This window comes from Lampetra fluviatilis, chromosome 10 (assembly GCF_964198595.1).
Source record: "Lampetra fluviatilis chromosome 10, kcLamFluv1.1, whole genome shotgun sequence".
Classification (NCBI taxonomy): domain Eukaryota; kingdom Metazoa; phylum Chordata; class Hyperoartia; order Petromyzontiformes; family Petromyzontidae; genus Lampetra; species Lampetra fluviatilis.
The window spans coordinates 6,887,630-6,902,754 of record NC_136284.1 but is presented as its reverse complement, the minus strand read 5'-3'; the positions used below and the strand labels follow the sequence as shown (position 1 = coordinate 6,902,754).

The 15,125-nt window shown below is 44.9% G+C and overlaps 1 protein-coding gene across 4 annotated transcripts in view; it reads left to right on the top strand.

Annotated features, from left to right (window-relative positions):
- The window catches only part of LOC144934503 (R3H domain-containing protein 1-like), a 60,709-nt gene that overhangs the window by 25,683 nt on the left and 19,901 nt on the right, over positions 1-15,125 (top strand). For all 4 annotated transcript variants that reach the window (XM_078860336.1, XM_078860334.1, XM_078860335.1 and 1 more), the window contains 13 exons: positions 1,847-1,939; positions 2,512-2,632; positions 5,648-5,726; positions 6,017-6,076; positions 6,813-6,953; positions 7,933-8,044; positions 9,742-9,837; positions 10,702-10,739; positions 10,895-10,951; positions 12,182-12,423; positions 13,352-13,579; positions 14,280-14,485; positions 14,880-14,993. In XM_078860336.1, the coding sequence (XP_078716462.1) occupies positions 1,847-1,939; positions 2,512-2,632; positions 5,648-5,726; positions 6,017-6,076; positions 6,813-6,953; positions 7,933-8,044; positions 9,742-9,837; positions 10,702-10,739; positions 10,895-10,951; positions 12,182-12,423; positions 13,352-13,579; positions 14,280-14,485; positions 14,880-14,993 (1,587 nt within the window). The remainder of the gene's footprint in view (positions 1-1,846; positions 1,940-2,511; positions 2,633-5,647; positions 5,727-6,016; positions 6,077-6,812; positions 6,954-7,932; positions 8,045-9,741; positions 9,838-10,701; positions 10,740-10,894; positions 10,952-12,181; positions 12,424-13,351; positions 13,580-14,279; positions 14,486-14,879; positions 14,994-15,125) is intronic.

The following is a 15,125-nucleotide window of genomic DNA, read 5'->3' as shown; positions in this document are numbered from 1 at the left end:
CTGCAAGCGGTCAGACCCATGTGTATCTGTTTACATTCTAATTAAACCATTCGTCAGGCGGGATTCAATCTCTCCACGTATTGACTCTGCTCGTGGTGGAATGCGAACCGGTCCTCTCCAGCGAATTGCTTTGAGAGCGCAGGTGGCAGACAATGGCAGGATCAATCTTGTTTATCTTCAGCAGCGATGGCTTGCAGTGGAATCTTCAAGTTATCGCTCACTGCGATGCCTAAAAATAAAAGTACGCATGGTTAAGGACTAAAATATATAATTCTGCTTAATTCTTCGGTCAGAGGTGGAAATTTTTTCACCATTTAGTATTATTTTGGATGAATTATTTTTGTATGCAAATTTTTGTAGCTGTTGAACAGAACTGCTGCAGGAGCAGATGACAGATCGATGCAGATTTACAAATATGCATAATTTTATTACCCATGAATGCAAAGGTATATGCTCAAACAGCATGTACACTACATAGACGCATACAGAAGCATATACTTGCTTACTCTTTGGTTCTTTCGGTAAAGTCACGTAGATAGAAAATGAATAGATCACGGACGTTTCGATCGCAACACAAGCAACCGTCATCAGGTGAGACAGGAGAACTGCTGATGCTGACGCAGCAGTCCTCCTGCTGTGTTTGTCTCACCTGATGACGGTTGCTTGTGTTGCGATCGAAACGTCCGTGATCTATAAATTTTCTACCTACGTGACTTTACTGAAAGAACCAAAGAGTGGATTCCTGCAGTCACGAAAGCTTCAAATCAACATATACTTCCCGTTGCTATATTGAGCAATTTTAAATCATTTTCTGCGTGATAATAAGAATTTGAGAACAGCCAACACCATAACTGGTCTGAATGATACCTAAATTGTTGTTTTATATGGCACCAATGGTTCTTGCAAATGGAGGGTTAAAATCGAGGTTTATTCCCGTACCTTACTTCAATTAAGACATTACGGCGTTTTTTTTTCTCTTCCCAGAACATTCTGTACTTTGCAATGCAGGGTGTGTATTCGGCCTCCTGCCAAATGGCATTCTTTGTCCACATGCCTTTGTGTAGATCATTGTAAATCGGTGCTTATAAGTTAAACTCATGAAACAATATATGTTTGATGTGTATATTCATTATGTTCAGATAAGGTTTGCATTCACGGTAAATTCTGGTAGTGCTTTGGACTCTGAATTTTTTTTATTTGGAGCCCATGTATGTTAACAGCCTCTGACCAATTCATTGAGGAATCTGCCCAATCTCATCAGATGTCAGAAGCTAAGCAGGACAATGAGCCTGGCCAGTCGTCTGAATGGGTGACAACCATGCACAACACGGCCCACAACACAGATGTTGTTGCCTGCGGTGGGGCTCTGTTATCAGCAGAGTCCAGTGTGGCAAAATCAGTACTATGCTCCCCAACCTATGCTCCCCACCCTGACCAACCCACGATGACCAACGTGATGAGGTATTGGTCAAATAATCCTCACATTCTACGTGACATGTGGAGGCCCTCATCCAGCAATGGATTAACAAATGGGCCGTACTTGCAAGTCAACGGAAGTAAGCGTATCAAATTAGCGCATGTGTTTTTGTGGAGCATTTTGCCTGGCACATCTCCACCTTGGTGTCTCCTGCACATCGTACACAGCAGCCGCCGTTGCACATTGTTAGACACCTCGGGTCATGCTCACACTCCTCTCTGGCATGTTCGCTTCCCGTTCAGCCCGTTAGCTCTGCCTAAGCTAATCTGTTCACGCATCACCTTAATCTGATTCTCTGCGCCTGTGACAACTTGAGAACCAAGAAATGTTCTCCCAGATGCCAAGCATTCCATCGTTTCTCTCCTCCAGTCGAATGCCAAGATGAAGTTGGTGCGAAGCCTGGCTGTGTGCGATGATCCTTCCCCGCCTCCGGCTTCAGATGCTGGTGTTCAGGACAACCAGGTTTTTTTCCTTTTTATCCTTATTCTTAAATTGAAGTGGTTTAGAGCCACACTCTGTTGGAACAGTGGGAAACGGTTCCTGTGGTCACACCGCTTTGAATAGAGTGGCTTAGCAGCGCATAAGATAATATTGAGTTAAAGGTAAGAAATTATAATCCGTCACAGCCTGCTCATTTCATTCTTTGGCCAATGCGGTTCACACTAAAAATATTACAATATTTAATGGTCCTTTGTAATTCATTGTTGGATTAAGGCCTTCCCATGCCATGTCGGTCATGGAGGTTGACCTTTCTTCACCATGCTGATCAGTGCGGGCTTGTGAAGGTGGGTGGCTAAAGATCATGTTGCTTTTCATGTTATCATCGGGAATCAAAACTCGGATCGATGTGTTCACAGAGCAAGTATTTTGGCCAACAACAAAACAAGATCATGACAGCCCATGCTCCTTAATTTCTCTACAAATTGAGAATGCTTCGTTTCCCCATGATCCATTAGGATGGATACTGCCCCTATTTTGCGGGAAGTCGGATTCCCACACGGGTGTTCACGGCTTTGCCTCTTCCTGCATCCAAGGAACCCCACGCTGGGGGCAGAGAGGAGGAGAGTGTTTTGCGCGACAAGGACAGGGGCAGCGAGAGGGCGACTGCCGAGCGACAAGAGAAGATGCCCAAGGTGCCCAGGATCTTGTCGCGGGGTGAGTGGAAAATGCCCTCCTGTGGTTTGCTTGGTATTTCTTCCTGCATAAACCCGTGTTGTGGACAGAATACAACTCAATAAGGAACAGAGCTGTCGGAAAGACAGCGTCCCTTTCCGACAGCTCTGTTTCTTCACCTGAGGACGGCTGCTTGTGTTGTGGCCGAAATTTCGTGAGAAATTTGTTATTTTATTATGTTTTATTTTTCTTATTTTATTATTTCCCTTCTACGCGACTTTACCAAAAGAACCAAAAAGATGAATCCCTGCAGTCACGAAAGCTTTAAATCGAAATTTAACTCAATAAGGTTTAATTTATAGCATTAGTACGATTTAGTCAACATCAAGTTTTGGCAATGAATACACTTTTAAATGAACGATAGCTTTACACAACTTGATTGTGGTTGTCTAAATAGCTGCCCGGAGGTTAGAGTGCATGACTCACAAGTGGAAGTTTGCGAGTTCAAATCCCGATCAGGGGTTGACTCAGCCATGAGTCCCTGAAATGAAAATGAAATAGGAGAGGTCAGCAGAGATCGTTCTGTGGAGTGACATTCCCACCAAAGGAATGAGGAATTTCCACCACTGGCTTTGGGCTTTGAGCAGCAATGAGCATTGCCACCGTGTTTGTTTGAGCTGTAAGATGCATTGACTTTGAAACGACAGACCATCTGTAACATAGAACAATGGCTCTCATTAAATATTTGGCCAGTATTTAGATACATAAAAAAAACGAGTGTTTGTACATAACGACATCCGATTTTACTTAATTAAATACAAATTTCCACCAGTAAAACACAAAGCTGGAACATGAGTGATCTGGTAAAGGTGAGAGCACGAATGAGATGTCTTTCAATGATTCTGTATTCATAGGATTCTAAAAGTCAAAAGGCATGACCATCTATCAAACCACAGGGCTGGTATAATACATCACAGTGGACACGGCTTAGTGCAATAATTCAGAAGGATTGACTCTGTTGGCTTGGTCACGTCTTCAGAATGCACGATGGGGAGGGCCTTTTAGTGCCACATTAGTCACGAAATGAGAGCAAAAAAACAAAGGCAGAGAAGACGATTGTGTGACGATGGCTACTATGTTGGCGAGGTACACTTTAAGAAATCTAAATTCGTCTCGGTTGTGCCCTAAAAAATGTGTTTCATTAAACAATAACAAAATAAGCCACTTAGTGAGATTAGGATAAGGCACTGGCTGCAGGCGAGTCAGTAGGATATAATGAGTTGATAATTATGATGTCGGCGCTTTTCAAAAGTGTTGCCGAGCAATATGTTCACTGCAAATAACCAGGAGATTGCTGTTCTACAGCTCTGCGGTGCGTTATGCATTTAGTAGCCACCGCTGACCAGAAAACTGCGTAGTGTTTTCTCGACCGCTAATGTTCCATTGGGTAAACGTTATGAATGTGTATGAGGGTACACATCGAGGTGGCGAGTTCGTGCCTCCGCACGGTGTGCGATGTCTCTTCTGCTGTTCTCACGCTGCTACCTTGGCCTTGTAGTAGCTGCCCTGTCTCTCCACATTGCTGAGAGATGGCAGTGTTTGTTAGTAAGCTTTGTAAAATGCGAATGTGTCTGTTTCAATTCTGATGTGTCAAATGCGGTGATGCTGCAACGATGCAAGGGAAACACGTTGCTGCTGTTTGTGTGGTGTTATGAAGGCTGCCGGAACCATGGTAGTTTTTTCTCCAGCTGAAAATTTCAGCCTTGCTGAGATGCACAAACACTTTAACGGAGAACCCTAACTTCTTATGCTCTTGTCATTTATATCATGAATTGTAAATTCACTCGTAAAGTTTTTGAGTTAATGCTTTTTTTACATTTTCAGTACTCGACTGATGGTTACACTCGTTCTGTACCCTTGGTATATAGGTACATTGTGTTCGGCTTTGAGGTACACACTTGTCTGAATCTGCAATGTCCAATTCCCATGTCAGATTTTGGGAATGCAGTGTTTACCACGCAGCTAAGCATTTAGGGTTGGGTAAAATCACACACGTGAAATAATTATCGTGAGTGAAATAATTACAAAGAACATAAAGTCAGAGGCCTCAAATTAATCTTCCTAACTTCTGTTTGAAGTATATATTGTATGCAGATGCTTAAAAATAACTGCCACTGGTTTCATGCTAACACCGCATCAGCCAGCGAGCAAAATTGAAAACGTTAATATCTAGATAACATTGAAGAGAGCACAATGTTCCAATACCCCAACCAGGGATAAAATGCCAATTATGTTCCGACCATTTCTTTTTTGGTACTGCTGCCGCTGTGTGTGTGTGGTCCACGTGCGCAGGTTGCTGTAAATTAGCTTTGTGCTGGCGCACTTCCACACCGCCGCATTGTTATTGCCTCTCTCTGCGTGCCTTCTAGAACAGGAATTCACAGCTCATCTCCGCTAACGATACCGCATCGCGGTTGCGGGCTTAAGTGAGAGAGAGAAAAAAGAAACCCAGTGACCTCAAATGTCCCTCTGATTCTTTTCCCTTTCTATTTTTTTTGTTGCCTTGATTTTTTTTTGTATTCTTAGATGTTGCACTCAGGGAGTGGGTTTTAATTGCCCACAGCTGCCTCGCATCCATGGGCCATTTTAATTATCATGAATAACACCAACACGTATTGGGAATTTATTTTTATAAAGCAGGGCTTTAACCTTTGAATAATAGCAGAAAATGTTATACTTTGGAGATTAGTGCCAAAATATGGTATTTATAACTTGAAGTGCACTCAATCTTTGGATGCGGTATAATACTGTATTTTAAAAGAAAAACAACAGAACTGGTTTTGAGCATTGGAGCAATTTTTAGCCTACTACAATATCAACATGGCAACCTGAGTTCGATTTTCGGCCATTGCTAACATCAGTGGTGAGTGACCTCTTAACTGCTCCTGGGCTCATCCCATTCACCAACCTGTGCTAACTAGCATGGTGAAATATGGTCAAACAAGTCCCCATGGCTTATATGAAAAAGAGCTGTAAATACGTCTCATGTGTGTGCAGATTCCAGTCAGGAGTACACGGACTCCACGGGTGTTGATGTGCACGAGTTTCTTGTAAACACTCTAAAAAATAATCCCAGGTAAGGTGCATTTGTATTCTCCTTGCTAGCCTGATGATTCAGGTTTAAGATGTATTTCTTTAATGTTTTCATTTTTAAAGCATTTCCCGATGTACATTTATATAATAATTAGTCCACTAGAGAATGTAGACCTCTGTTGCATTGTGTTAATAGGGGAGGTTGTTTTACCATACTTCACCACGCTGGTCAGTTCGGGTTGGTGAAGATTACAACCTGGCAAAATGTGAGTCGCGCCGATTGCTTGTGTGAGAATGATGATAGCATGTGTGCCTATCATGGCTGGTTTGCAGAGACCGCATGATGTTGCTGAAGATGGAGCAGGAGCTGATGGAGTTTGTCCAGGACAACAAGTGAGTGCCGTGGCTGGGAACCACACTGGATCATCACGTGCCTCAGCATAATGGTGTCTGTCAAGAATATTCCTGTTAGTGTCCACTACACAGTATATCAAGCGATAGGCAGTCCAATTTGATTGCACAGAAATGGAATGTAGTCCATCAGTCACTCCTACCCATCACAATTCCAAAACGGTTGGTTGCTTTTATGTTTATTTTTTTATAGTGTCCATCCCTTTCTGGCGACCTCTCGCCATTTTTGCATGGTTGCTGTCTTGGCATGGCTTCCATGGCGAGCTGTCAAATCACTTCCTGGCAATCAGGCTCTTTGTGTATTCACACTTGTCAGCAGTGGAACACATCCTGACAAGCAGTGCTTACTCAGCACGTGACAATATGAATGGGCACTCACTTGCCTCAAATTGATATCTACTTATCTGTCTAGCTATCCACACAAATTTCTTCGTGTGTGCTGAAGTTTAAAAATAGAGAGCGTCCCCCACCTGATATGCCATTACAGTTTGGGGGAAATAAACGGAAGCTGTGCAATGTGTGGACATGGTACCAATGAGTTTATCTGTTTGGATGTCAACGTGCACAGTAAAAGCTACAGTTTAAGTAAAAAAAAATAGAGCGCAGAGGAGAAAACTAGGGGAAAAGAGGCAGCTGAGAGTGCGCTCGCTGTGCCTGTAGCTTGGTAACTGCCATGTGTTTCCCCCTGCGTGCTGTGTCACACCATGCTGTCCTACAGGCAGCACTACAGGAAGTTCCCACCGATGACGTCGTACCACCGGATGCTCGTGCACCGCGTGGCCGCCTACTTTGGCATGGACCACAACGTGGACCAGACGGGCAAGGCCGTGGTGGTGAACAAGACGCCCGGCACTCGCATGTGGGTTGCGCCTTTCGATGCCACGTTTTGTCATTGATGTTTTTTTATGTATTGTATTAAGAAAAGTGAGTGAGATTCGACAGGGTACATTGCTAGAATGGAAGGTGGCCGTTGATTGAGAATAACTATTGAGTGGGAATACAAAGGAGGGAATGCGCCTAAAAGGATGTCCACTGTGGAGACTGAGTGATGAGATCGGTTCATGTGCAGGTGCTGGGTGTATTGTTGTTGGCACAGTAGGGGGCACAGGTGGTGCATCTGCCAGTAATCTCAGTCAACCCATGGCACCTGGGTCTGTCCCATGACCTCCTGCCAGCGGGTGTTCGACACTTCACGTGACCTTAAAGTGCACATAGCCTGGCACAAGCTATCGTTTTTCCATTGCTCGTTCCGTGTTCTGTTTTTATACACCTGCGAGAATGTTTACGGTTGTGCTTTGCATCTGCTCGTCTCCTTGGTGAACGAGGAGCCGGGTCCCGCTGGGCTCTCGCGCGGCACTGAGTCAAAGAATCGATTGATGATTGATTGTCCTGTCATCCGCATCCCCGGGTCACGGCTGTGCACATGCGCGCTCAGTGGGGGAGGTCTGTGGCCCCATGCACGTACGGAGCTGGAGAGAGAGAGCGCTGTCAACATGTCCGGCACATGTTTTCATCACCTTTTATTTGCTCGTTAATTAAATTGATTGGTGGAAACGTGCTCATCCATTGCGTGCTCACTTGATTTGTGATATGTAAATAAATAAGCATTGTTAAACTAATTTACAAAGTTTTTCATTTTGGTCAAAATAATGTTATATAACAAATTGAATTGTTTGCTTGTATGCCTTCCAATCCCCTCCACCCATCCGGTGCTCTATCTCTGGCTTGAAAGACACCAGCAATTATGTTTTTTCTCGCCTTAATAGATTGAAAGCTAGAAAGCAGTGAGCACGATGTGTGGGATTTGAAACTCCACTCCCTTTTTATCCACTTCCCAGCCCAGAGCAGAGGTTCTCAGTCCATCTGAAAGATGAGGCGAGGGCTGAGGAATCACAGAAGCGCTTCATCCTCAAGAGGGATAACTCTAGCATGGACAGGGATGACATGCAGGTGAGCGCAACTTTAATTTTTTTTTCATTCCCAAGTTGTATCCCCATTGGCTGTATCAGCATCGTGCCATGAGGCAAAGTATTCATTCATTTTATTTGCGGAGCAGCGCAACCCTTCATGTTAGAGAAACCCATGGAAGTGACCATTATAGCGTCACCTCTGAAACACCTTCGAGTGGCCCTTGTTCCACACAATACTGGGGCAGCGCTCACCTCACTCGCTTTTGCCATGAAGAGTAATGTTTGTCACAAGTTCATTTATTTAAGTTCAAGTTCATGTATTAGGTATAGCCCTGTGAGCCATTCGGCTCTTGAATCGGGTGCAACCGCAACAAACAAAAACATGAACAAAAAACATCTTAAAGTGAATATGTGACTAAGTGCAAACAGAAAATCCAAGAAAAGACAGCAAAATATTGCAGAAAAAAACACCGTACACCAACACTGTGCAAAAATCCCAGTGGGATGCAAGTCAAACAACAACAACAACCATAAGACAACTTAGATTAAGGCCATCAGTCTAACTCTGTACTACAACAAACAAACATGGCTAAACCAATACACGACATCAACTCACTATACTTTTGAATCATGTTCAATCACTGGCAGCTGCATGCTATTTGAACCCAAGATCTCAGTGGTCCCAACTCATCGCTCTGACCTCTAAGTCACTTGGCCATCTCTGAATAAGAATTATTGGACAGATACGCTCCTCGGCTGTATGCCTCTGAAAATGTGTATTCTTTCCCGGATTGGTTGCTGGAAGCTTGATGGCCCAATCCCTGTTCTCTCTTGCAAAAGGGACATGTTACCGATTGACTTCTTCACAAAGAGGCTGAGACAAAGGCTCCATGTAATTTCTTCTAATAATTTCTTATGGCACAGAAGGTCTCTGCTCTGTATGTGTCCTATTGTATTCACAGTAGACCGAATATAATTTAAAACTTCGCATGCCTAACGGCCAAAGTTCCCGCTTATGAAAGCCCCTTTTAGACCAAGTAGAGACTCTTTATATTGAGTCCATTTCTGTTTGGACCTCGAAAAAGGACCACAAAGGTGCCGATTTAGCACCTTTATGGGGGAAATATAACCATTGATCTAAAATTTAAGCCAATATGTCATACTTATCCTGTGAATCACCAATATAGTAATAAATGTATTTTTTGTAAAGAAGTAGGTGGTACAATGGATATGCATCCCACCTGTCAAATTCTGGGGTGTATGGCTCCACATCCTGGGAGCTTCTTCATGAACCTAATCTGTTCACGTTGAGTTTATGTTGAGCCCAAATTTGTCACTAATTAAGTTCAGTGATTCTCTTTAAATGGCCAAGTTACATTCCAAGAATTCCTTTTTGTATCAGAATAAGTTCGGTAACCTCTGTTTAGTTTGTAGAGCCTGCGTAATAGTAATCGATTTTGTAACAATGGCTCCTTGTTTCCCAAGTGATGTCAGTTTTTCTTTGCCAAACTGGCCACGGTTTTAAAGTTCACATAATTATGGTATCGATCGCCATTTTTTGACATTATATTTTTCAAATGCCACGCTTAAAATACACAACAAATAGCGGCTCTGGCAGTGAGTGCACGGGTACTCGAGTGATCATGCACACACGCATGGATTCACATGAGAGCACGCTAACGGACTCATGAGCGTGTCTGTTTTTACTCGATCGACCCTTTTCTGCCACCTGCACAGCGCATCCGTCCGCTGCAAGACGAGCGGCGGAGTAAGTCGTTTGAGGAACGCGAGGAGGAATACCAGCGAGTGCGCGACAGGATATTTGCACAAGACGTGAGTGTGGAATGTAGGATGTGCTATAAGGATAACTTAATAAAAGGATTGTTGCCTTGGCGTAAGCTGTCGAATGTGCAGGCAGTGCAACTCCACTGGAGCTTTTGCCCCTGCAGCTTCATAATGTAACATTGGGCACCATGGACTTCGTTTAATTCCTTGCACCAGGGCCCATGACAACAGTGCTACGGTACTGGCATGGTGTAATTATTGGAGAGCACTGTAATTCAGAGTAATTTTTCATATAGACGATTGTACTTGAGCTGAGATCTTGGTGCTGATGCTAATGCAAAGCGATGTGAAAATTAAAATCTGCCTCGCTTATTGGAAACAAAACTCACATCGTTTGAAATTCTATTTTGAACAAAAAACAGTTATAGACTTGACAAATGGAAACACTGTGCTGAGTTTGAGACATTCATAATATGCAGAGCAAATACTTTTGAAAGAGTAATTGAATGTGTTAAAAAGTATAAGATGGGGAATAAATGTGCTTCATCGTGTGCTAGAAGGTTACAAATCGCAAAACTTCAGTCAAAGGTAATTTTTTACTGTAAAAAATGCAAACATCAGACCACAGTGTATCCTGTCGTGTCAAAAGATTATTGTTTCACAACCATGTTCCTTAAATGAATAAGTAACCTTGAGCACTGATTGATGTTTAATTTAAAATCCAATATAATGTTTTCATTTATCAACAAGCTGCTCATAAAGGTACCATGAGCACCACTACGAGTTTGGGACTATGGGTGTATGGCACAATTTGTAGACAGCCACTCAAATATTTAACTTTGTTTTCAAAACTATGCCAGAGATGATTCTTCTTACTCATTGGAAATTCCAATGTTTCATGTCAAATTTCAGTCTTTATCTTCTCAAGAACTTCCTCAAATCGAGATCAGGTGAGTTTGCTCCCCACTTGAACACAGCCTCATCGGGGACACCTTAATGTTATTTGTAACAACATTACTAAATATCAAACATTTTCCCGACTCGTTAATTCATTATGCTCTAACAAAGTGAATCTGTTTCCTTGTATAATGACTGACATCTACAGAATCCAGGAAGATGGCTGTTCCTCGAATAATACTCTCAAACGACGGCAGATATTTAGGTACTAGCTCCGCCTCCCTGTTTCCTCTGCTGGACGGCGCTGTTCTTGCAGCTGATCCACGCACCATCTTGTCTGTGCACGTGTAGCATGTGCATGGCGTGTGTGTGTGTGCTGTGTGCCGCGCATGCTGTGCAATTGCCATCTGTTGAGCCAGCTATTGCAATGTAAATGTCGCGTTTGGCTAAATGTAGTGTTGCCTCATGGGGGGATTGGGTTAACTACTGGGGATGATTGTATGGTTGGCAGATGCTTACGCTTTGCTCCTCACTTGGTCCTGACATTGGCGGCCGTTGCTGTCGCCCCACTGCCATACCTGACAAAATCCGCTGAGCCCTGAACAAAAAAACACCTGGCACTGAAAGGGCACAAAGTGGTGCACTGTAATGTTGTAACGTTATTAATAGTCGTAATAGTTTTGTACATTTAGTATTCGCACCATTCTAAATTAAGATTCTGTTGTTGTGTTTCACAGATGAGTATAGTCTTCCAATAGGGGAGGCATGCAGTTTTACCCAATTAACTAATTTTCAAGTGGATATTCAAATTCGAACCATTATGCTGGCACACACGGCCTACTACTTTTCGTATAACATTACATGATCATTAACCCTCAATTTTTTGGCTACACCTGCAGTGTTAACCATGTAGGCCGCTAGGCTTACACTATGAACCTCTTCAACAAGCGGCAAATGCTCTATCGCTCGGCCTCTTAATACCGGTGCTAGCCCACCTCTATTTAAAAAAAATTGTAAGCTTCTCAGACTCTTTTCATGTCAGTCTTCATCACTCTGCATGTCATTGCTTTCTGCCTGTTGTGAAGATTGCAAGCTCAACCTATTTTACTCAATGAAAAAGGAGCGAGGGTTGTTAATTGGCTAGACAGGTATTGATTCACCCCCTCCACGATTCACAACGCAATTCAAGAATCGATTCTATTCTTTTGGTGTAGGTAACAATTATCGTGGCTGCAGGAGTTCAATGTGCCTGTAGGATTGTCATGAACCAATCATATATAATATGAATAAAATTCAATAGACTCCTGCATGCATGGTTCAGTGCATCAGTTTACTTTTCTGAATTTATTCATTGTTGCTTGCCTAGCAATTAGTCGCCAAACGGTAATGACGATTTCATGCAGAGCTTGAAAAATTCTAAGTGGTACGTACGATCGTCGAACCAACTAGCACCCACTACCCAACCTGCTTGCCCTACCACAATCCACGTGCACAGTAGGGGCAAGAAGGACAGCGGGCGTCTGACGAACGGCAGCGGGCAAGGGGGCAGCGGCGAGTCGGAGCTGAGGCCCGCCGAGCCGCGGCCGTGGAGCAGCACCGACCTGGAGAGCTCCGGCTTCCGACTGGCACGACCGGCCATCACAAAGGCCAGCAGCTTTGGTGGCATCTCCGTTCTGGCGCGTGGGGACAGCTGCTCCGGAGGGGGCAAGAGCAACACTGGAAGGCTCAGCAAGACGGGTGGGTGGACGCACAATGCACCAAGGGGTCCCCCTGGTTTTACCACCGCAAGATGTACTGCATGTGAGGCACAATATAAATATTAAGTGATGATAGAAGTCATGATACTCCTACCCCCCTCACCCCCTTTTTATCGTCACCAATTTTGGGGACCAAGAGGGAGCTGCGTAAAGATAAAGCAAAAAACACCTCTGGAGCTGCCACCACATTCACTTGCAATTGCCGTGGCAAGGATTGCCACTCTAATTGGCCTACTAAGTCATTCTAGGCGCTGCAAACCTCACAGCTGACCTCGTAAGGTGCAAAAGAATTGTCTCCAGAGACACACAGGCCTATATTTATATAAGCTGACCTGACTGACTGCTGTGTTTTTTTTATTGAATGTTTACTCGCGTCTATTGGCAGTATGGGTCATTCAGCATGTGAGAAAATATCCATGGAGTTAGTAGGATACTCATGAAAATTAATTTGAGACAAATGGGGACTCTTTTACCCAACAATTTACATTTTGACACTTCAATTTAGCTCAGCATGGTTAATCCTGGATAGTGCTTCAATAGCTAGTCAACCACCAATAGGTTGTCAAAGGGCTTACAGGACTACACAGTGGGCAACAGAGAGACAGCGCAGCAATGTCCATTGTTGTGCTGTACTATGTTTCCTTGTCTATGCTTCCCGCCTTCACCAACTGACACTGACCAGCATGGTGATGTATGATAAAATAACCCCCATGACCCCGCATGTCTTGGGGAGGCCCTCATCCAGCAGGAGATTTACAAAAGATGGCTGACCAATGAGTAATTTCTCAATGCAAAGCCTCCCTGGGGCTGCGTGAAGACTTCAATGCACTGTGGGCATCAGAGCACTCAGAAGCCCCTGGCATCGACTCTTCCCCCCCCACACCCCATCTTCATTCCGTGTGATCCAGGCTCAGAGACGTCCAGCAGTGGAGGTTCCCTTTCCGGCTCCCAGGCCCGGCCGCCACACCCCTCCTCCTCGGGCGGACCACAGGGCCCACACAGCAGCAGCGGCGGCACCGGTGGTGGCGGTTCCCTGGGGGCCCCAGTTGGTGCCCCAGGAGGGCCCAACTATTACCTGCTGTCGCTAGACAACGCGGGCATCCCACCGGGTAGCGTGCTCATCAACCCGCAAACAGGTGAGCCGCGAGTTGTGGCACGGGACCCACGTAAAATAGTATAAGGAAGATGCGATTGCCTCTGTTGTTACTCATGTTGTTTGTTTAATACCACGACAGCCTATAACACCCGTTGCACCCTTGATGGTCGCCTATTAAAACACTGTGCAGGTACAAACCAGCTCGGGTCAAAGAAAAAACAACCCTGCCGGGCTGTTTTGTCAATGCAGGGCAGTGCGGCAATATTCTGTGTGGTACTGTACTATGCCTCAATGTCTATGAGACACCACCAACCCACAATAATCATCTACGTGAAGTATGGTTAACTAACCGCTAATAATCACCCTGACTACCGACATGGCACGGTGAGTCCCTCATCAAGCAGCGGATTGACAAAATACTGCATGACTGAGGAAAATACTTATTTTGGTCTTGTGGATGATGTTGCAAATAGGTGTTCTAAGGTCCTTTGGTTGGCTTAGTTATTGATTTCTGTACATATGTACCAGCAGTATCTGAACATAACCTAGTTGCTACCCTAGGTTGACTGCGCCTAAAATAACTACCCTGTACAGCGTTTGAAAATCAGCACCGGGGAGATAAGGCTTGCTGGCATATGTGGGCCTTGCCACAACAGCCACTCGTCTGTTGTTCATGAACAGCACTTACCCCTATGTTCTATGAGGCTAAACATCTCTGTATGGTGTGTGTGTGTGCACAGGGCAGCCACTGCTGAATACGGACGGCACACTGGCCGTGTACAACCCGCCGAACGGGGGGCAGCAACACCAGCACCAGCAGCCAATGGGCAACCACTTGGGGGGTCCGCCGCCTTCCCACCAGCCAATGGGAGGCCACATGGTGGCCCCACCTAACCAGCAGCCACCACAGCAGCAGGCCCACAGCTCAGGTGGCATGATGACACAGGTGTGGCTGCTGCTCTTTCAGAGTTTTTACATTTTATTTTATAACAATCGTGTAGGGGTTAGCGTGCTGCACTATGAATCCGGCGACCCAAATTCGATTCCGGCTCACGGCAAACACAAGTGATAATTGTCTGAACCAGTCCTGGGTCTCCCCGAGGTTGACTCAGCCTTAAATAAGTACCTGATGTGATGTGTAAACATTGCCACTAGGGAAACAAAGGCGGCCGGGCGTGGTGCTGGCCACCCCACCCCCTGGTGTGGTGCAGTACCAGCCTTCATAGGTGCTCGCTCACAGTACTTGCCCCAAGAGTCTATTAAGGCTATATGGGGTATCTTTGTCTTGGTTGACCGTGAACCCTGTCTTTGCCTTGGACCCCAATGTGCCTTCTTACCAGCCTGGCCAGTACTCGGTGGTCTCCTACCCTCCTCCTGCTGCTGCTCCTACCCACCTGCCGACCTCTCCTCAGTCCCTCATGCCCGTCCTGTCTGCCCAGCAGTCCTACCCTGTGGTACGCAGCAACTAACACATGCGTGTGCGTACACAAGGCCATGTGCTAAGTGATTGTATGCATTTTTGAAGCGTGATGCATTGATTGGCATATTATAGCGCGATGGCGTCGTATAATGTACATCTGCAGGTA